Here is a 21,552-nt window from a genome sequence, read left to right on the forward strand (position 1 = left end):
TGGTGAAAATTTTGGTAAGACAAATGAGGCAATATGAACTAAATAGTACAATTTTAAAGAGGGCCCAAGGAACAGGCCTGGAGGTGTATGTACACAAATCTTTGACGGGAGTAACTATTTGTAGTGTGTTTTTTCTTCACCTGCATCTGTCAAGCTCCGCCCCCATCGATACATCCCTCCCGAACCGAAAGTGCGGTCCCGTTCATTCCACGCGGCCGAGAGCGGCAGCAGCCCAGCTTGGGGAGGGGGGGGAAAAGAGAGGGAGGAAGAAGAGAAAGACAGGGAGGGGGGGGGGGGGGAGAAAAGAGAGGGAACAGGGGCGCACGCACGAAGAGGGAGACTGGGGGTGGGAGAGAAGGCAGATAATGTTCTTCCAACCCCCTGCAAGGGACATCATTGGACTGGATGAAATCCATAAGTCACAGTCACTATTCACTTCATACCCAATAAACCAGTTAACAATCTGTACACAATACCCCATCTATGGTGGTGGGAGGGAGGAGGTAAGGTACACTTGTACTGGTGTAGGGAGGGAAGCACTTAATAGAGGAAGAGATTACAAAAAGCAAGTTATGCTAAGCCATTTATAAAACATTGATTAGGCTCAGCTGGAGTATTGTGTTCAATTTTGGGCACCACACTTTATAAAGGATGTCAAGACCTTGGAGAGGGCGCAGAGGAGATTTATTACAATGGTACCAGGGATGAGGGTCTTCAATTATGTGGAGAAACTGGAGTTCTTAGAGAAGGTTAAGAGGAGATTTGATCGAGGTTTTCAAAATCATGGATAATTTGATAAGAGTAAATAAGAGATTGTTTCCAGTGGTAGGAGGACATAGATTTATGATTGGCAAAAGAACCAGAGGTGACATGGGGAAACTTTTTAAACACAGTGAGCTGTTGTGATCTGGAATGCACTGCCTGAAAGGGTGATGGAAGCAGATTCAATAGTAACTTACAAAAGAGAATTGGATAAATACTTGAAGGGGGAAAAAATTACAGGAGTATGGGGAAAGAATGAAAGCACGATGGACCAAATGGGCTCCTGTGCTATATGATTGTATGAACTCAAAACTGTTGAACAAAATTGTGTCTTTTCAAAAAGTTTTTATTTTTTCCAATCAGCTATAACAATAGCAGCTGATTTTCCTTAGCCAACAAAAAGAGAAATATTTAGTATTTATACATGGTCACCATCCACATTTATAAATATTAGCAAGATTCAAATTCTATGGATATAAAGTACCCATTACAAAAATTCATATCATCCGGATGAATGACAATGAGCTGTGAAAACTATCAGAATAGGTAGATTATCCCTGGGTCATTGTTTAGATCAGGCTTGCAAACATTTCAGCATCTCTTCACTGCATTAAATGGTCAGACGGGAAAGCATAAAACAATATACAACGGTTACATATATAAAGGCACTCTAATACTGATAATTTCCATACAAAATGTAATCTTGCACAAACACACACATTTGGAACACAAGGTCACTTGGGTTTCCTGCTCAGCACAAAATATCAAAACCGTGTCAGCATAGCAAACCTAGGATAAAAGTAAAATGGTACTCTCAAACTAGGATTTTATTGGCACTTATATAAAAAAAAAAAGTTTATTTCAAGGTGTAAACACTAAATGGCTATAAGGATTGGTTGAGTTCCACAAACTTCACAGAACATACTGCACTTGTGATGTGAATACTGTGTAGTAATACAGTGGTACATTGAAAGGGAGGAATGTCCCATCGAAGCTTTTATACAAAACATGTCATTCAATTGATTTGTCAACATCTTTGGTACAATAAAAGCTAGTTTATACAATATATAAAAAATATTTAATTCTTGAGAAAAGACAATATGTAAAGTATCAAGTATGCCCTTGCATACAATTATTACAAAGTGAATCTCCAAGATCCTACAAGCCAGGCAGATGACACTCTGGATATTATAGGAATCCAATGAAACAGCTTGTTGTCTCAACTTCAGACATTGATCAGTTATACAGCAACTGCTGTAAAGAAACAAAAAAGGAATTCATTTAAATCTACTCAGAGACCAAAGCTCTTACAGAATAATAGTACAGGGTAGCTTTAAAATGTGACATTAAGATGGGCTAGAAGTTGCATTATTTGTAAAGGAATATAAACAAAGCCCTTATCCATGAGTATTTGTAAATCAATCATAGGCAATCCCTCAGGGTCGAGGATGACTTGCTTCCACATGAAAAATGAGTACTCAGGTGACTGATGAACTCATTTTAAACAGTGGAAGATGCCTGTGCGTGAATTGTTTTAATGTGGGGTGGCCGTTGCACACCAGCCACCACACGGGCTTGATGGAGCAAGGTCTTGGTCCAGTGGCAAGGGGATCCAAGACGACTAGAGACCAGGCTCTATCGCATGTGTCAATACATATACACAAACTCAAAACATACTCCTACTGTCCTCCTTCCCACAGGACCTCTCTCTACGTGGAATTCATAGTACAGAATATGGGCCTCACAGCTTCGCAAATGGCCCGTGCTGCACCTTTCCTTGGTCTTGTCCATGCCGCTCCACCTCAAATCAATACAGCCACTGTAACAGGTAGGCAACCTATTTTTAGACTGCCACCAATGCTGCTCCTGACCAGGCTGCTTTGAGGTGCAGACATGGCCTAGTGACAGTGCTTCCTCCACTCTTAATTGAGCACACTCTTCCTTCCTCCCTCCCCCCACTCCCCCAAAAGCAAATATACAAACAGGATAATAACATTGTCCTTTTAGATCTAAAATTCAGGTTGTTGCAAGCCTCCTCAACTAGCTGCATATGAATGGAGTTTGACCTGTCTAAAGTCAAGTCTGAATGGGCACAAATTAACAATCCAATTTAGACCATAAGGATGAATAATTTGGGAAGTGGAATAATTCAGTTAAGGCACGTTGTGTTGTGGCACAGTAAAGGGAGCTTTGCATCTGGCCTGCAATTACCCAAAATGGGATTGCTCTACATTTAATGACCAACGTGGAAAAGGTATTCTATTCTCCAGCACCAACATCCCTCACTTTAAAATACATCAATTTACCCAATTTTTGATATAAATGATCCATTCATTAGTTTTTTTTTTAAACTGAAGTTTTAAACGCAAATTGAAATCTATTTTAAAAGAAAACATTTAAGCACCAATTTGTGAGACCCTGCACTACTGGTGGGGCCATGCATGCAGCCAGCAAGGATTGTAAAATCAGGCACATGTTCTCATTCACCCAATTGACTCCATGACCAATAAAAAAAATATATATTATATATATATATATATATATAGATGCAATTTTGAGCACTTTGTCAATACAACTCGAAACTATTTTTCATTGTAGTACTGAGCTATACATACCAGAGATCTCAAATTCCATACATGATATGTGGGAAGTTATGAGGACACTACAAATGGTATCAGTGCCACTGGGCTAAGCCTATCACAAATTCAACCAAGGTTTTCATCTGCGGAATGCTATCTAGTGCCTACTAGGAAGAGACCTTGTGTGAATGTTAGATGAGGATAGGATTAGGCGGGGCTGTGACAGCCTTCATGTCAATACTTGCTGTCCAGTCACATTTGAATGACCACTTGAGTGAAGTACATCATAGGGAAGTCAGCACTTTCAACACGATGGGGGGGCAAAATTGAGTAGAAGGATAGTGAGGGTCAGGGAAGAAAAAGGGAAAAAGAGTAGCTTTCTGGGGTTTTTTTTAAGTCTAAAAGGTTTCTTACTTGCTGGTTGAGGGACGCACCATATCTTGTAGGACAGCCAGGCACCAATACCATACAGAATTGATGATAAAAAGCCGAAGAACTAGAAAACAGAAGTGAGGTTAGGAATTTTCTGCAGAAACAAAAATAGGGCAATTATTCTTAATCACCTAACCTCCTTCCTCCCAGTTATCAAGTCTGTGCTGAATTAACTGACTAACTAAACTCAAACAGGATATTGGTAGAGGTACAATCATTGGTCTCGACAGTCTTGAGTTTGGGAGGAGGAGAAAGAAACTGACGGGTTCCTGCTCCCAATTACTATCCAACACTTCTAGAATGGAATCTGCATGGACAGTATCAGGCTTAGCTATGATTCCCCGTCATCAAATACCCACTGTCACGTTTCATACAGGAGCAATTGCTATTTGTGCAAGGTAGTGGAAGTGCCTAGCACAAGTGGAATCATAGCTCAGCTAGGAAATAACTCCACTTAGAGAGGACAAAGTAGACTGGGGGTGGGAGGGGATAAATATATGCCATTGTTAGGATATAATAACAAGTGCAGTTAAAAAAAAAGCTGGAGAAGCTTTACAGATATTAGAGCCTGTCATGTTATTTGTATAAAATGTTGAACTTCACTCTGGTGACTATTCCTGCAGTATTGGTGGGCAGATCACATTTCAGTGCAAAGAGTTTATAGCACAACTCTTCAACTTTCATTTGAGAGAACCCATCATAAACATAACGAACTCAACCAGGATAATCTCCAAAAGTGGCTCATAACTACGTTTAATTTGCCTTAAAAAAAACAAGCGCTTTACCTTTTGGGTTGCTGATTGTTCTAGGCCAGCACCCAGTATCCTACTTTACATGGGGGGGGGTACACAAATTTCTTACAAAAGGCGACATTTGAATTATGTTCCAAGATTTGATCTGCAGGTCTTTTAAAACAACAATAGTTCTTACCACCCCGGCTGCCAATCCCGCATAACCAGCAGTCTTAGTTGCTCCAACAATTGAAGCAATCAATAACAGAATGGTAGCGACAACATAGTGAAGGAACTCCTGTATTAAAAGCACACAATATTGTGAATACAACACTGATCTAAAATATTAAGTTATACTGATCCTACATTATGACGTCAACTACTTTACACCAATGCAAAATGTGCAGTATAATTGCCGATTAAACAAAACTACTAATTCAATGGAAGGCAGGATGAGGTAACACAGAGGGTTGATGAGGGCAATGCAGTTGATGTGGTGTACATGGACTTCCAAAAAGTGTCACATAATAGGCTTGCAGCAAAGTTGAAGCCCATGGAATAAAAGGGACAGTGGTGGCATGGATGTGAAATTGGCTCAGTGACAAGAAACCGAGTAGTGGTGAACGGTTGTTTTCCAGACTGGAGGAAGGTATGCAGTGCTGTTCCCCAGGGGGCGGTACTAGGGCCACTGCTTTTCTTGATATATATTAATGACTGGGACTTGGGTGTACAGGGCACAATTTCAAAATTTGCAGATGACAAAATTTGGAAGTATATGAACATTGAGGAAGATAACAGACTTCAAGAAGATACACACGCTGGTGGAGTGGGCAGACACATGGCAGATGAAATTTAACGCAGAAAAGTGAGAAGTGATACATTTTAGTAGGAAGATCAATGAGAGGCAATATAAACTAAAGGGTACAATTCTAAAGGTGCATGAACAGAGAGTCCTGGGGTATAGATGCACAAATTGTTGAAGATGGTAGGGCAGGTTGAGAATGAAGTAAAAAAAAAAACATACGGGATCCTAGGCTTCATAAATAGAGGCATAGAGTACAAAAGCAAGGAAGTTATGATGAACCTTTATAAAACACTGGTTCGGCCTTAACTGGAGAATTGTGTCAAATTCTGCACACCGCACTTTAGGAATGATGTGAAGGCTTTAGAGAAGATGTAGAAAAGATTTACGAGAATGGTTCCAGGGATGAGGGATTTCAGTTACATGGAAAGACTAGAGAAGCTGGGGTTGTTCTCAGAGCAGAGAAGGTTGAGAGGAGATTTGATAGAGGTGTTCAAAATCATGAGGGATCTAGACAAGAGTAGAGAGAAACTGTTCCCATTGGCAGAAGGGTTGAGAACCAGAGGACACAGATTTAAGGTGATTGGCAAAAGAACCAACGGAAAAAAAATTTTTTACACTGCGAGTGGTTAGGATCTGGAATGCACTGCCTAAGGGGCTGGTGGAGGCAGACTCAATCGTGGCTTTCAAAAGGGAATTGGATAAATACCTGAAGGAAATAAATTTGCAGGGGTACAGGGAAAGAGAGTGGGACTAATTGAAGTGCTCTTGCAGAGAGCCGGCATGGGCCCAACAGGCCTCCTTATAAGCTGTAACCATTCTGGGATGAAAGAGAATCTGATAATACTTTAACAGATGCAATGTTACAATTCAACAATTTGGGTCATAAGGCTGAAGGCCACTTGTGGAGTAGGAAATGACTCTCTCTCCAATGCCAGAAATGTAAAATACATAATGATATACTTAAAGCATATTTTCCAAAACTATTTCAGGAGAAGGAAACAACCATTTTACTTTAAATGCCAGTGATTAATAGCCAAATATTAACAAGTAGTTTATGGGTGTTTTGCAAAATCAGGGAGAATAGGATTGACAGACGGAGAAAATTGCAGTAAAATCTGACAGAAATCCCATTGTGTTACATTATGGTCTCTAAAGGGCAATACTGAGGGAGTGCTGAACTGTCAAGAGGTGCTGTCTTTTGGATGAGACATTAAACTGAGGCCGCAGCTGCCCTGTCAAGTGGACGTACAAAATCTATGGCATTATTCAAAAAAAAGAGCTGGGGAGTTCTCCCGGTGTCCTGGCTAATGTTTATCCGAAAGGCATTATAGAAATGCAAAATTATTTATTTTCTTTCAAGCATAGGAGTGGGATTTGAATTGTATAAATTGCACCCAAGTTTTACAACAGATTTTATATCTTCTCGGCCTCATTTTCAAGCTGAGGTTTCCTGAGGAACAGATCTAAATACTAAAAAAAAAATCTAAATACTAAATTGATTTTTTATATTATTTGAACATAAACACTTACCGTTAGCGGCCAGTGCATGCAAGTGATTTTCAGATGAAGTCTTGTAAGGTAAATTATGTAAAATACCAAAACCATAATAAGAAACCAGATGGTGACAACTTCAAAGTAGCGGTAAGTTGAGTAGTGTGTCCAATCTGAACACCTTATACACAGGAATGCTATAAACACCATAATCTGAAAAAGAGGGGGAAATGTTCATTGCATTAAAACTCTGAGCACTCGATAACAAATGCATAGTACATTTGATACCAAATTAAATGATTGCCTTTGGTTCGCCGCTGGCTGCAAATTCTGAGCCATTCGCTGCTGGCCCCGAAGTAAGCTTCGCACAAAGATATCAATCTCTGTATCGAGAATTTCAAGCTTTCTGATGGAGTAGTTGAAATCAATGGAAGTTAATGGGCATTCCCAGCGAAGAGCTGCTGTGATGTCAACAAGCTGTTTAAGTAGCCAGCAACCAGGAAGTGGGTCAGCTCCAAAAATTCTAACTTTTAAAAAAATGTTAGAAAGAGCAAAACAAAGATTGGGGCTTTCATGAGGAAAAGGCAAACCTGAAATAACAAACAAATTAATTTTTAAATGTTATTAAAGTGCATAAATTTGACACTGCACAGAATTAAAATTAGTTTTTCAGGGCCGAAACCTTGTATTAGCAGTTAATACCCCAGTTACACCTAATCCTTCGGCAAGTGATTGTGGCAGAGGTTCTGCGAATGTTTGGTGAGGCAGTACAGCGAATGTTTTATGGCAGAGGAGCGGCGAGAGATTGCGACGGTGAGAGATCGTGGTGGAGATACGGAGACTGTTTTGTGGCGGAGGTGCGGCAAATGAGGGTACGGGGCCCAGAAGAGCCGAGGGCCCAGGGGCAGCATTGGCCTGCCCACAGTGCGATATGTGTGTGCACATAGTAGGGTATTTAACAGCGTAGTTACTGCAGAAGAGCAGAAGTTTATCAGTTTCACTGATTTGAGAGATTACACTGATTGCCGGATCTATGAGGTGGGGGGGGGGGGGGGGGGGGGAGAAAGAGGGAGAAGAGCACAGCCTATCATCATAGGCGGTCCCTCGAATGAGGATGATTGCTTCCACACCAAAAGGGACGAAGTCACAGATGTTTCAATGAAGGACCCGATATTCCAGTCTTGAACTCCAGGGGTGGAAGATGAGTGTGGCGGGATTTTTTTTTTTAAATACGTGTGGTGACCGTTGCACACCAGCCACCACACGGGCTTGACAGAGCTAGACCTTTATCCAGTGGCAAGAGTTTACCATGATGACTGGAGACCTGCTCTGCTGCACGGACCTAATGCACACACATATCGCACTGTGGGCAGGCCTATGCTGCCCCTGGGCCCTCGGCTCTTCTGGGCCCCGTACCCTCATTTGCCGCACCTCCGCCACAAAACAGTCTCCGTATCTCCACCACGATCTCTCACCGTCGCAATCTCTCGCCGCTCCTCTGCCATAAAACATTCGCTGTACTGCCTCACCAAACATTCGCAGAACCTCTGTCACAATCATTTGCCGAATCTCAGCCACGATCTCTCATCGCTCCAGCGCCTCAATCACTCGATACACCTCCGCCACGATCTCTTGCTGTTCATCCGCTCAGACCTTCCCGCTCCTCCGCTGTACCTGGGCCCTGCCAATGTTCCTGCCCACGCTCCAAATGGCGTGTGGAGGAGTAGTGAATGACCGACCGCAACGTCAGGATTTCTGCATTCTGCTGCGCATGCACTAAATCCTGAAGTGACAGTCAGTTTCAAAGGCGAAATGACAGCAAATTCCAGGCCAATATTTCAGACTATTGTTTTTTAAAAAAAAGGTGCTAACTAGTAAACAGGTTGCACTCCAGGATTTGCAGGACATGACAACCTGTAGGAACTAATAACCACCATCACGGATGCAAGACTTAATTTTAGACATTGTCTTTTAATAACCGGGCCATTAACTGGAATGTGCCGATGACTGGAGGCCATGTTTAACCAACCAACTGTGAGGCAGGGGATGTTAAACTTGCTTATGTCACAGAACTGTGGTTTTTGAAGTCAATAAAGGGATCAACAGTATAAATTTCACACAGTATATACTTGTGGGATCAGGGGAAACAGAATAAATTACTATAGAAAGCTCTGTGCCCAGCTAAAGAAATGTAGTTAATGAATGTAAATGATCAGAATTCACTTAGTGTAAAGGATAGCAGTGATGATCATAAAGCAATTTACACTCATTTTAGTTATAGACATCGGGATTATCTTGTTACATGCACACTGGTGCAGTGGTTATGGTGCTGGACAAGCAACACAGATGTCATAAGTTCAAATACAAATTGAATTCAATAAATCTGGTAATTTGTGAACTAGCATTCGAAAAAGTGACCATGAAAGCTGCTGGATTGTTGTAAAAATCCAATATCGTTCTTCAGGGAAGGAAACCTGCCGCTTCTACCTGTTCTGGCCTCGCAAGCCAACAGAAATGGGAAGGCCCATCTCAGATAACCAGGGAATGGCCATGCCAATATCACCCACACCCAAAGAACAAATCTTTTTTTTTAAATGGCAACATTTTACATTTATTGTTCCTGTTGCAATCTTGGCATTTCCTGCTATCAAAACTGACCTCGGTAGTTTGTGCTGCTACTGAAGTCACCACCTACAAACAAACAGTGAAACGTCAAGTTTCATTTTGCTCTTTTTCATCTCTCCATTAAATCTATTATTCAATGTCAATATCATAGGCAGTCCCTCGAAATCGAGGAAGACTTGCTTCCACTCCTGAAGTGAGTTCTTTGGTGGCTGAACAGTCCAATAAGAGAGCCACAGACTCTGTCACAGGTGGGACAGATAGTCGTTGAGGGAGGGGGTGGGTGGGACTGGTTTGCCGCACGCTCTTTCTGCTGCCTGGGCTTAATTTCTGCACACTCTTGGCGTTGAGACTCGAGGTGCACTTTCTCCACTTAAGGCGGACTTTGGCCAGGGACTCCCAGGTGTCAGTGGGGATGTCGCACTTTATCAGGGAGGCTTTGAGGGTGTCCTTGTAAAGTTTCCGCTGCTCACCTTTCGCTTGTTTGCCGTGAAGGAGCTCCGCGTAGAGCACTTGCTTTGGAAGTCTCGTGTCTGGCATGCGGACTATGTGGCCTGCCCAGCGGAGCTGATCAAGTGTGGTCAGTGTTTCAATGCTGGGGATGTTAGCCTGAATGAGGACGCTGATGTTGGTGCGCCTGTCCTCCCAGGGGATTTGTAGGATCTTGCGGAGACATCTTTGGTGATATTTCTCCAGCGACTTGGTGTCTACTGTACATGGTCCATGTCTCTGAGCCATACAGGAGGGCGGGTATTACTACAGCCCTGTAGACCATGAGCTTGGTGGCAGTTTTGAGCGCCTGGTCTTTGAACACTTTTCCTCAGGCGGCCGAAGGCTGCACTGGCACACTGGAGATGGTGTTGGATCTCGCCGTCGATGCCTGCTCTTGTTGATAGGAGGCTCCCAAGATATGGCAAGTGGTCCATGGTGTCCAGGGCCACGCCATGGATCTTGATGACTGGGGGGGGGCGGGGGCGCAGTGCTGTGCGGCGAGGACAGGCTGGTGGAAGACCTTTGTCTTACAGATGTTTAGCGTAAGACCAATGCTTTTGTAACTATGTCCTGTAGTGCAGCCTCTGTATGTGCGCAGACGCAGGCATCGTCTGCATACTGTAGCTTGACGACAGAGGTTGGGGTGGTCCGAAACGGAGGACGACGCTCCATAGACCCTCGCGATTGACAGTGTCAAAGGCCTTTGCAAGGACGAAGATCATGTATAAGGGCTGGCGCTGTTCCCTGCATTTTTCCTGTAGCTGTCGTGCTGTAAAGATCATGTCCGTTGTGCCCCATAGGGGACGAAATTCACACTGACTCCGAGAGGAGCTCCTCTGCCATGGGAAGACAACGGTTGAGGAGGACTCTATAATTAATTTGAATGCCTCAAACGATAATGCCCGACTAGAATTATCTAGGCAACATCTGTCACAATTAATGCAGCCAAACCCATATCTAAACAGAATACGGAGTTTAGAAGCCAGTAAATAAAATGTTTTCAGTAGGCTGTTTGAAATGGGTGCAAGAAGACTGATTGCTGTTTTCCAGGCCATGCTTATTAGCACTACAGAGCAAACTATGTGGCAATGCATTCCACAGAACTGAAGAAGCTAAATACAGTAGTTCACATGACACACAAATTGCTTAGGTTCTTCAATGATAAAGTAAATCCACAGAATAGTTTTTCTACAGATTTAGCTTTATGTAAACTGCAAAAATAAAAAGTGTACAAAGAAAATAAACCAATTTTCTTTTCAAAATAAACCACTTCTCACTCACTCTCTCACACACACACACACACACAGTAAGGAAAATAAATTTAGAACAAATAATTTCTTTACGCAGTGATTAATCTTTGGAGACCAAGGTAAAAACAAATGGTGTTAAAAATACAACAGATGGCAGAATTAATCTCCTAAAGGGACAAGTTTGAATGGGCCAAATGGTCTTTGTTAAGAAACTTAGGTGATAGTGTGGAATCAATCACTGATTTTTCAATTAAGTTCTCACCAGTGCCTTAAATCAGCTTACCTAGCACAAACTAGTGTCATTCTTGGCCATATGGCTCAGCATTACACAAAGCCTAGATCTTTCATCTCTTTTTCCAATTTTTCTTCCCACCCAACTGTCTCCAACATCAGCAGCCCTCCAGTAACTCACCCAAGTGTCCATTCTTTATCGGTGAGCCTAGACCAAGAATATTAACTTGCTGTACCAACATGGTGGGCATCACCACTGAACTTGGTCCTATTTTCACCTGATGCCCATACTTGCACATTTTTCAACAGCAGGTACTGGACAACAATCAGGAATGGGAACCTGGCTGATTTTCCGTAGCTGAGGCCAATTGTAATGTCCAATTGCTACCCTGGCCCGATCAGCTAATTGAGCAGAGACCAGCAATCAAAACTGGGACATCCAGATGTGTGTCACTGTGCTACACTGGACTAGGCACTCTGCAGGACTTTTGAGTTGATTCCTCATGAGTTACAATCAGTAACTCAAGCTGATTATTTTGAACTTGTTATCCTGCTTGAGCAAACCAAGCTAAGTGGATTCCGTTCCTCAATCAATCTTTAATTAATAAGTGATTTGCTTGATTCATTATAAAAGTGATAATTATGGCTGAAGGGATGACCACCAATTGTGGGGCACAAAGAGGAAGGGATGCACAAGAGCTGGAGAGTTGGAAGGTGTGACGGAGATCGAGGAACAATGCCAGGAAGGAATTTAAACACAATTTTAAATTGGAGATTCCATTCACTTATCACCCCGTCCTTACTTACCAAATTAGCTATTGGTCCCCCAACATTTCTAAATTAAAATTCTCGTTCTCGTGTTTTAAATCCCTTCCAAGTCTGACCCCTCCTACTCTGTAACCTCCTCCAGTGTTACAATCTTCCCAGAACTCTCTTCCTCTGGCCTTTTGTGCCTCTCTCCCTCCCTTCACCCCACCATTACCCTTACACTCTGGAATTTCCTCCCTAAACCTATCTGCTTTGCCACCTCCCTTTCCTCTTGGATGGCCCTCCTTAAAACCCAGCTCTGAGCATGCTTGAGTCACCCCTCCAAATAATCTCCTTTGGCTCAGTGTCCATTTTCATCTGATTACACCTTTGAACAGCCTTGGGCTTTTTTTTTAAATGATAAAGATACTGTATAAATGCAAATTGTTGTGGTTCTCTTATTCCTTCAGTGTACAGTATTTCACATTTGTCAGCATTACATTTTATCAGCCATTGTTTTGCCTGAAAACATTTTGCCCAAATGATTCTGTAATTTCAAGAGCTCCCTCATCCAATTCCACTGCCCCTTCCAGTTTGGCATCATCTGCAACTTTGGATAATTTCCATCAAATTTCTAATCTGAGAGATAGATTTGGGACTCTAGGGGAATCAAGGGATATGGAGATCGGGCGGGAAAGTGGAGTTGAGGTCAATGATCAGCCATGATCTTATTGAATGGCAGAGCTGTAAGGCCTAATACTGCTCCTGTGTCTTATGTTCGTAATCTGGAATTCACTCCCTATACCATTGAGTCTCCATCTCAGAATCTTCCTTCAAGCTTATCTATGACCAAGTTTTTGATCACTTCTAAACTCTATCTTGGTTCAATGTCCATTTTTTTTTTGTGCCTGTGTGAAGCATCTCGGGACATTTTTCTACATTAAAAAAAAAGGAATAATATAATTGAATGTTGTTGTTGAAATATCCTGGATGTGCAAACCATCGGTGATAGATAAAAAAGTGAATGCAGTGTATTTGATAGTGTCGCACAAAGGATTTATTATAAAAATTTAAAGCACGTGGTATTAAAAGGAATGTAGTCATGTGGATGGAGGAGTGGTTTGGAGAGAGAGAAAGCGAAGAGTAGGGACAAATTAATGTTTTTGGATTAGCAGGGCATAGATCTGTGCTGAAACCTGTATTCCAGATATAACTCATTTACAAATCATTTATATAAAACACAATGATATTGAAATGTGTCCACGATAACAAACTAAAGGGTATAGTCATCTGTGAGGAAGATTGAGATTGTAGGATGACATGGACTTTGTAGAATGGGCATATAGATATCAGATGTAATTCAATGCAGAGAAAAACAAAATTCTACATACTAGGAAAAACAACTTTTATTTATATAGCGTCTTTAATGTAGTAAAATATCCCAAGGCGCTTCACAGCAGTGTTAAGACAAAACAAATAAACTTGACCCCGAGCCACACGAGAAGAAATTACAACTGATGCTTGGTCAAAGAGGTAGGTTTTAAGGAGCGTCTTAAAAGAGGAAAGAGAGGTAGAGAGGCAGAAAGGTTTAGGGAGGGAGTTCCAGAGCTTAGGGCCCAGGCAGCTGAAGGCACGGTCACCGATGGTTGAGCAGTTATAATCAGTGATGTTCAAGAGGGCAAAATTTGAGGAGCGCAGACATCTCGTGGGGTTGTAAGGCTGAAAGAGATTACAGAGATAGGGAGGGGAGAGGCTACGGAGGGATTTGTAAACAAGGATGAGAATTTTTAAATCAAGGTGTTGCTGAACCAGGAGCCGGTGTAGGTCAGCGAGCACAGGGGTGATGGAGACTTGGTGAGAGTGAGGACCGGACTGCCGAGTTTTGGATGACCTCAAGTTTAGATAGGGTAGAATGTGGGAGATCAGCCAGGAGTGCGTTGGAATAAGTCAAATCTAGATGTAACAAAGGCATGGATGAGGGTTTCAGCAGCAGATGAGCTAAGGCAGGGGTGACAGTGAGCAATGTTAGAGGTGGAAATAGGCGATTAAAAAGAATAAAAGTCAGTATACCTTAAATGGTAAGAGTGAATGAACAAGATCGAGGGGTGCAGATCGAATCATCTTTAAAGTGGGAGTGCAGGGGGGGGGGAAAAAAGGGAGGTTCTGTGGAATTGAATATAAAAGCAAGAAAGTGATGGCAAAATGTTAGTCGGCATTGGTTAAGCCAGTTGAGTATTGTGTATAGTTCTGGGCACCGGATAAGAATATTATAGCCATGGAAAGGATGCAACGATTTACTAAAATCATACCAAGGATAAGAGGTTATAATTATTAAGAAAGGCTTGAAAAACAAAACAGCTTTTTTCCAACCACTGGAACAGATGGTGAAGGAGGAATTGGCTTTCAAAATGAAAGATTCTGAAAAAGTAATTATGGTAAACTCTCGTTTACCTGGATACGAATGCAACGTAAAACCTGCCGTAACGGAATTTAAAATATTGTGACATTCAGCAATTTAACTGTCACACACACACACAAATATCTCGCTCATTTCAACTATCGCAAACGTGAGCAGGTTGCTCAATTACACACAAATTGACGGAGGCGTGGACTTCTTGCTCACTTTTCAACTGTCACACACATTAAAAGCAGTTCATTGCAACACAGCAGTCTGTCAAGTGCACTTGTTCAAAACACCCTGAAATCAAACAATTTAGAATGCCTTCTGACAGCACTAAAAGCAAATGCAGCATTAGGAAACAACAAGTATTGAACATTCAGCAGAAATTAGAAATTATAAAGAAGTCTGAAGCTGGCAGAAATGTGCGTACTTTAATGGACAAATATGAAGTTGGATTATCAACAATTTATGATATCAAGAAGCAAAAGATTTAGAAAGTTTCACCGCTGCTTCTGAATCTTCCGTCAAGTCGATGTCCCACAAGAATTTGCAAAAGCCGAAGCTTGACAAACTAAACCAAGTACTTTATGAATGGTTTTCTTTGAAACGGTCTGAAGGTGTGGCAATTTCAGGGCCAATGATTACAGCAAAGGCCAAGGACTTCAAGATGAAAATGAATTTAACTGAAGAGTGCATTTTTCCAGAAGGCTGGCGCACATGTGTTAAACAGCACCACGGCATTCACCAGCTGGATGTGACGGGCGAAAAAAAACAGCAGACAATGAGGCCGCACAGAATTATTCAAGAACATTTGCTGAAATGGTGCAGGAAAATAAATTGACTGTAGATCAAATATGCAACGCCGATGAGACTGACTTAGTATGGAAGTGTTTGCCAACTGCTATGTTGGCTGCAGCAGGGGAGAAGGAAGCTGTAGGCTTTAAAATGAATAAGGAGAGGTTAGCAATCTTGAATTGTGCCAATGCCTCTGGAGAACATAGACTTCCACTTTTGGTGATTGGCAAATCAAAGAAACCACATGCTTTAAAAAGAATTGCTCATTTACCAGTTAGCTATACAGCTCAGAAAAGTGCTTGGAGGGACAAGGACATATTCATGAAATGGCTTTCAACAGAATTCGTCCCCCAAGCTCGAGAAAACATGAAGAAAATAGGCAAACCTAATGGAAAGTGTGTGGGGCTTTTGGGCAATTGCAGAGCACACCCACGAGTCAAAATTAGTGTCCAGTTGTGGCAACATCTTCGCATGCTATTTGCCCCCCAATGTGACCTCGCTCATTCAACCTATGGATCAGGGTGTCACACAAAACTTCAAGTGCCAGAGAGCATACAATATTCATCATCATAGGCGGTCCCTCGAACAAGGATGACTTGCTTCCACAAGAGTTCACAGATGTTTCAATGAAGGACCCGATGTTCCAGTCCTGAACTCCAGTTGAGGGGGTGGATGATGCCTGTGCATGGACTTTTTTTTAAAAACATGTGGTGAACGTTGCACATCAGCCACCACACAGGCTCGACAGAGCTAGGCCTTTATCCAGTAGCAAGGCTTGAACCAGGACTGGAGACCTGCTCTGCTGCATGAACCTAATGTGCATACATATCGCAGTGTGGCCAGGCCCGTGCAGCCCCTGGGCCCTCGGCTCTTCTGGGCCCCGTACCCTCATTCGCCACACCTTTGCCCACGATGTTCCAGGGCCCACGCTCCAGCTCTATTTATAGCCCTGACCTGTGGTGGTGTTCTCACACAGGTCAGGGCAACCCACGATGTGCATTTCTGGCAGATAATACCACAGCAGGAACTGAGTCTTATCTTTTTGCAAGATGCCATCTATGCTGGCATGGAGAGAAGTAAAAAGCATTACATTGAAGAGGTGTTGGCGCAAGTTGTGACCCAATGTCATATTTGAAGACAGTGCTTCTGATGAAGAATTTGAAGGTTTTCATGTACGGCTAATAAAAAACAGGCTGTAAAAAAATCGTGGAGATTGTCATGTCGCTGCGATGGCCGAGTGGTTAAGGCATTGGATTTGTAAATCCAATGTGGTTCCCCCACACAAGTTCGAACCCTGCTTGCAGCGAATCTACAAGAAATGTTTTCTTCTTTCCTCCCACTATTTATCGGGGACTTGGCCTGGAGGGTGGTGCACGGAGCAGTCCCGTGCAATAAATTTTTAAGTCGGTTCACGGGCTCCCAGGCCGCCTGCAATTTCTGCGGTCTGGAAGAGTCCGTGTTCCATGTTTTTATTGAATGTGTGAGGTTGCAGCCCCTGTTCCAATATTTAAAAAGGGGCTGTTCCTGAAATTCTGGTTGCACTTCAGTCCCACACTCCTGATCTTTGGGCACCTTGTGCGGAGGGGAACGGGTAGGTCCGAGGGCCTCCTCGTAGGACTGCTCCTGGGCACGGCCAAGGGTGCCATCAGCCGGTCCAGGCAGCGGGCGGTCGTTCAGCCTGACTGCCTGCCTCTCTTCCGTGCCTACATCCGGGCCAGGGTGTCCTTGGAGATGGAGCACGCGGTGTCCACCGGTACGCTTGCGGCCTTCCGCGAGAGGTGGGTGCCAGAGGGACTGGAGTGCATCATCACCCCCGGCAACCAAATTTTTATTTGATTTTATGTTTTAAAGTTTAATTTGTTTTAATTGCCAGTGTTTTTAGTGCCCCCCTCCCCTTTTATAGGGGGCACTTGTCAAATGTGGAATTTTAATGCCCTAAAAAAAAACACAAAAAAAAAGAGGGCTGTCATAAGTGTCTGGAGTGTCCCCCAGATCTGGGGGCACTCGATCTAATGTTATTTTGTACTCCCCAAAAAGAGTTGTCATGTAGCTGCAATGGCCGAGTGGTTAAGGCATTGGATTTGTAAATCCAATGTGGTTCCCCCACGCAGGTTCGAACCCTGCTTGCAGCGAATCTACAAGAAATGTTTTCTTCTTTCCTTCCACTATTTATCGGGGACTTGGCCTGGAGGGTGGTGCATGGAGCAGTCCCGTGCAACAAATTTTTAAGTCGCTTCACGGGCTCCCAGGCCGCCTGCAATTTCTGCGGTCTGGAAGAGTCCGTGTTCCACGTTTTTATCGAGTGTGCGAGATTGCAACCCCTGTTCCATTATTTAAAGGGGCTGTTCCTCAATTTCTGGTTGCACTTCAGTCCCACACTCCTGATCTTTGGACACCCTGTGCGGAGGGGAGCGGGTAGGTCCGAGGGTCTCCTCGTAGGACTGCTCCTGGGCACGGCCAAGGGTGCCATCAGCCGGTCCAGACAGCGGGCGGTCAAGGGGGTCGTTCAGCCTGACTGCCTGCCTCTCTTCCGCGCCTACATCCGGGCCAGGGTGTCCCTAGAGATGGAGCACGCTGTGTCCACCGGTACGCTCGCGGCCTTCCGCGAGAGGTGGGCGCCGGAGGGACTGGAGTGCATCGTTACCCCCGGCAACCAAATTTTAATCCGATTTTATTTGTTTTAAAGTTTAATTTGTTTTAATTGCCGGTGTTTTTAGTGTCCCCCTCCCCTTTTATTGGGTACACTTGTAAACTTTATGATTTTATTGCCCAAAAAAAAAATCACAAAAAAAAAGTTTTTAAAAAAACAAATAAAACAAAAAAAACAAAAAAAAGGGCAGTTGAAAAGTGGCTGGAGTGTTCCCCAGATTAGGGGGCACTTGATTTAATGTTTATTTGTCTCCCCCCCCCTCCCCCCCAAGAGTTGTCAGCAGTGCACACGAAACAAACACACTTAAATCCTTAGCAGAAGATGACATTGCTAAGTGGATATATGTTGACATCGAAACAGATGCAACACAAACTTATACTGACGAGGAACTTAGCGGCATAGTCACCAATAAAGACAAATCTGATGGAGATGAGCGATTCAGACAATGAAATTGAAGAAAAACAGAGACTTGGACACCTGCTGAAGAAGCAATGAAATATGCCGTTGGTTTTTTTTTAGAAAAATTCTCATTTTACTTCTCACGAGATTCTGCAAACTCATATCCACAACATTGTAATTAAGAAAATGAATTCATTTAAACAAGCAGATATAAGATCGCAATTTTAAAAATCAATCTCAAATGTCAACACAGAAAAAGGAGCATCTGCAGATGAAGAAAGATTGACAGAAGTAGCAATTGAAGCAGCAATGGCAGAATAAGCAAATTTAGCAGAATAAAAAAACATGAACTAAATATTTTGTTTCATTAGACATTTATCTTTAATTTTGAAAATTTATCAATTTTCATTGATTGTTACGTTCACATTCAAATAACGAACTAAATCTTCGTTTTATTTATTCGACCGTATAAATTTAGCACTTGTCAATTATTTGTTTTATATTTTGAAAAGTTATGAATCGATTTTCAATCTAAATAGCTCACTGGAAAGAGCGGCTCAAGATCTATACAGTATGATATATAAAATATTTTGTGGGTGGTTTTATCACTTTCAAATATTAACTTTAAAATATAAACTCACCCTATCGGAAAATTCATTCACCCGGAGTTGCCAAATCCAGGTAAACGAGAGTTTACTGTAGTAAAAGTTTTTTTTTAAATAATGGTTGAATGGTTAAACAAGGGGAAATAGACCAAGTTTCACCAATGAAAGAGGAAGTTAGGTGTTTTTTTCCATAGTAGATTATTAAAGAATGCAGTGTTTTACCACAAATGTCTAGTAAGGCATAGTCTATTAAAAATGGACTGGATAAGATTTATGAGGAATATATGAAAGGATATGGAGGAAGAGCTGCGAAATGAGAGTAGATAGCTTCACTGATGAGCTAGCACATGAGAGAGATGTCAATTGCCTTTCTGTGCTCTAGTGTCTATGGAGACCAGATTATTTATCTTGAAGAGTACCATTCACGTCAAGAGTACCACACATAGGCAATCAACAACACTTACAGGAGGTTAAACAGCCTCTAGACTGATTGGGTGAAAAGCACATCTCAGACCCAGCTTTCAAATGCACAGGGGAACAGATCACGGAAATCACGCCTGATGTAAATCATCCGACCCAGTGATTTCCGATTTTACACCTTGTCTCAACGTGCACTCTATATATAAAACTGTCAAACCCTTTATATCCGAGCGTAGATTCAGTGCTCAGAGATAGAACTTATTTGGAAGTTCTCATTGGGATCAGGGCTACACTGAACGTGTAATGGGGTGGCGGGGATCGGTGCGGATAGCAGAGATTGTGAAGCCTGCTATCTCCCAGTGCAGTTTGCACAACAGAGTGCACTGATCCGAGGCCCGCCGCCGGGTTGTTGTGAACTGGGGCGACGATTCAAGAGGGAATAAATTCCTCGACTTCCAAGTGAAGCAAGGGGTGGTTTTACAAAATGGGGCGATGGGCACGCCGGCTCCATTATTAAATGAAGCAAAGCGGGAGGACTGCAAACCTTGAAATAATAAAAAAGACATTTGAATAATAAAAAGTGGCGGGCTGGTTTTATCTCGACCTCTCCCCGGAAACACTCAATGGGACCAGATTAGATCACCAACCGGTCTAGTCAGAGTGCAAGACCCACCAGTTACTTCGACAACCCAAAGCTTGCTTTAAAGGCAAGAAAACAACGTTGGATTTCGATGGGGAAAAAACTATCGACACAAATATTAGAACGTTTTACTAGAATCCCTGTTTCTAAAACATAAATTGAAAATTGTCAATCCAAAAACAATGCTGTTTGCCCCCTCGTTGGTGGCAGGATAAACTTGCCCCCATTCTTAAAAAAAAGTTGTGTTTCGGTGACAAGGTTTGAAACAACAGATAAACACCATGCGAATATTCCGCTCCAGATCAGTACAGGGAGGGCGAGCACATTTTTTGGCAGAAATGTCGCCTGTTTTTTTTTTAAAACGAAAGACATTTAGAAAGTGCAGCAGGAAGAAAGCGCGGACTGAAAGCACGGGCGGCGGGACCCTACCGCTTGTACAATCTTCAAAATGCCAGAGAAGGACCTCGCATAACTCCGGTCAATGAAGCCGCTGCTCGTGGTCGTGGTCGTGGTGGTGTCCGTCATTCTGGTGCAGTAGGAGCCCGCGCTCTCCCCGCTGGCTGGCGCCCCCTGCACTGAGCCCAGGCCGGCGCTCCCCGCTGGCTAGCTGGGTGTGCCGGGCCCGCCGCTGATTGGCTCCGGGGCAGTGACAGGCAGCCCCAGCATCTGTCCCTGCCGTCACACGGCGAAAAAACCCTATCAAAAAGTATGTATATTTTTTCCCATTCTCTGTAAAATTATCTCTTGCAACGCCTCACTGTATTTGCATGTGTTTTCAGTGCACCATCTGCAACACCAACTCACTTTTTTTTGTATTTTTCAATTACCTCTTGCACTTTATTCAATCTTAAATAGTCACATAGCTGTCGGCCAGCACGCTGCGGAGATGTGCAGGCGGATGGGTGTAGCCCTCAGCAGTAAAACAAAGATAAAACAAAGTCAAAAAACATGTTGCTGGTTACTGTATATCACCTCCCCCCATCAACTGGCAATACAATTTGGAGGAAGCATTGAGGTAAGGAAGGGTGTAACATTGTTAACACATTGTTAGTCTGCATCCCAGAGTAGTTAAGGAAGTGGCCCTAGAAATAGTGAATGCATTGGTGATCATTTTCCAACAGTCTATCGACTCTGGATCAATTCCTATGGACTGGAGGGTAGCTAATGTAACACCACTTTTTTAAAAAGGAGGGAGAGAGAAAACGGGTAATTATAGACCGGTTAGCCTGACATCAGTACTGGGGAAAATGTTGAAATCAGTTATTAAAGATGAAATAACAGCGCATTTGGAAAGAAGTGACCAAGATCGGTCCAAGTCAGCATGGATTTATGAAAGGGAAATCATGGAAAGCAGTGACAGAATCAGTCCACGTCAACATGGATTTATGAAAGGGAAATCATGCTTGACAAATTTTCTGGAATTTTTTGAGGATGTAACTAGTAGAATGGACAAGGGAGAACCAGTGGATGTGGTGTATTTGGACTTTCAAAAGGCTTTTG

General features: G+C 42.8%; 1 protein-coding gene and 2 non-coding genes across 3 annotated transcripts; 2 read left to right on the top strand and 1 right to left on the bottom strand.

Moving 5' to 3' along the window:
* Positions 1-1,097: 1,097 nt before the first annotated feature.
* cmtm7 (CKLF-like MARVEL transmembrane domain containing 7) lies at positions 1,098-20,650 on the bottom strand. The gene is made up of 5 exons (XM_070880050.1): positions 20,482-20,650; positions 6,840-7,013; positions 4,704-4,802; positions 3,756-3,837; positions 1,098-2,016 (listed from the first exon to the last, which is right to left on the bottom strand). Exons 1-5 carry the CDS (start codon positions 20,575-20,577, stop codon positions 2,003-2,005), a joined length of 465 nt encoding a protein of 154 aa, XP_070736151.1. The 5' UTR covers positions 20,578-20,650; the 3' UTR covers positions 1,098-2,002.
* Positions 16,562-16,644, top strand: trnat-ugu (transfer RNA threonine (anticodon UGU)). Its single transcript has one exon. It is a non-coding gene; the product is annotated as a tRNA-Thr (tRNA).
* trnat-ugu (transfer RNA threonine (anticodon UGU)) lies at positions 17,388-17,470 on the top strand. The gene has a single exon. It is a non-coding gene; the product is annotated as a tRNA-Thr (tRNA).
* Positions 20,651-21,552: the final 902 nt, after the last annotated feature.

Source organism: Pristiophorus japonicus, chromosome 5, assembly GCF_044704955.1.
Source record: "Pristiophorus japonicus isolate sPriJap1 chromosome 5, sPriJap1.hap1, whole genome shotgun sequence".
Lineage (NCBI taxonomy): Eukaryota > Metazoa > Chordata > Chondrichthyes > Pristiophoridae > Pristiophorus > Pristiophorus japonicus.

Bases quoted from the DNA above. Each gene is read 5' to 3' on its own strand.
- cmtm7 (XM_070880050.1), bottom strand. From the start codon at position 20,577: ATGACGGACACCACCACGACCACGACCACGAGCAGCGGCTTCATTGAC. The intron at 7,014-20,481 runs GTAGGGTCCCGC...CCTCTTTTTCAG, and splicing joins TTTTGAAGATTGTACAAGCG to ATTATGGTGTTTATAGCATT. The intron at 3,838-4,703 runs GTAAGAACTATT...TCTGTTTTCTAG, and splicing joins CGGGATTGGCAGCCGGGGTG to TTCTTCGGCTTTTTATCATC.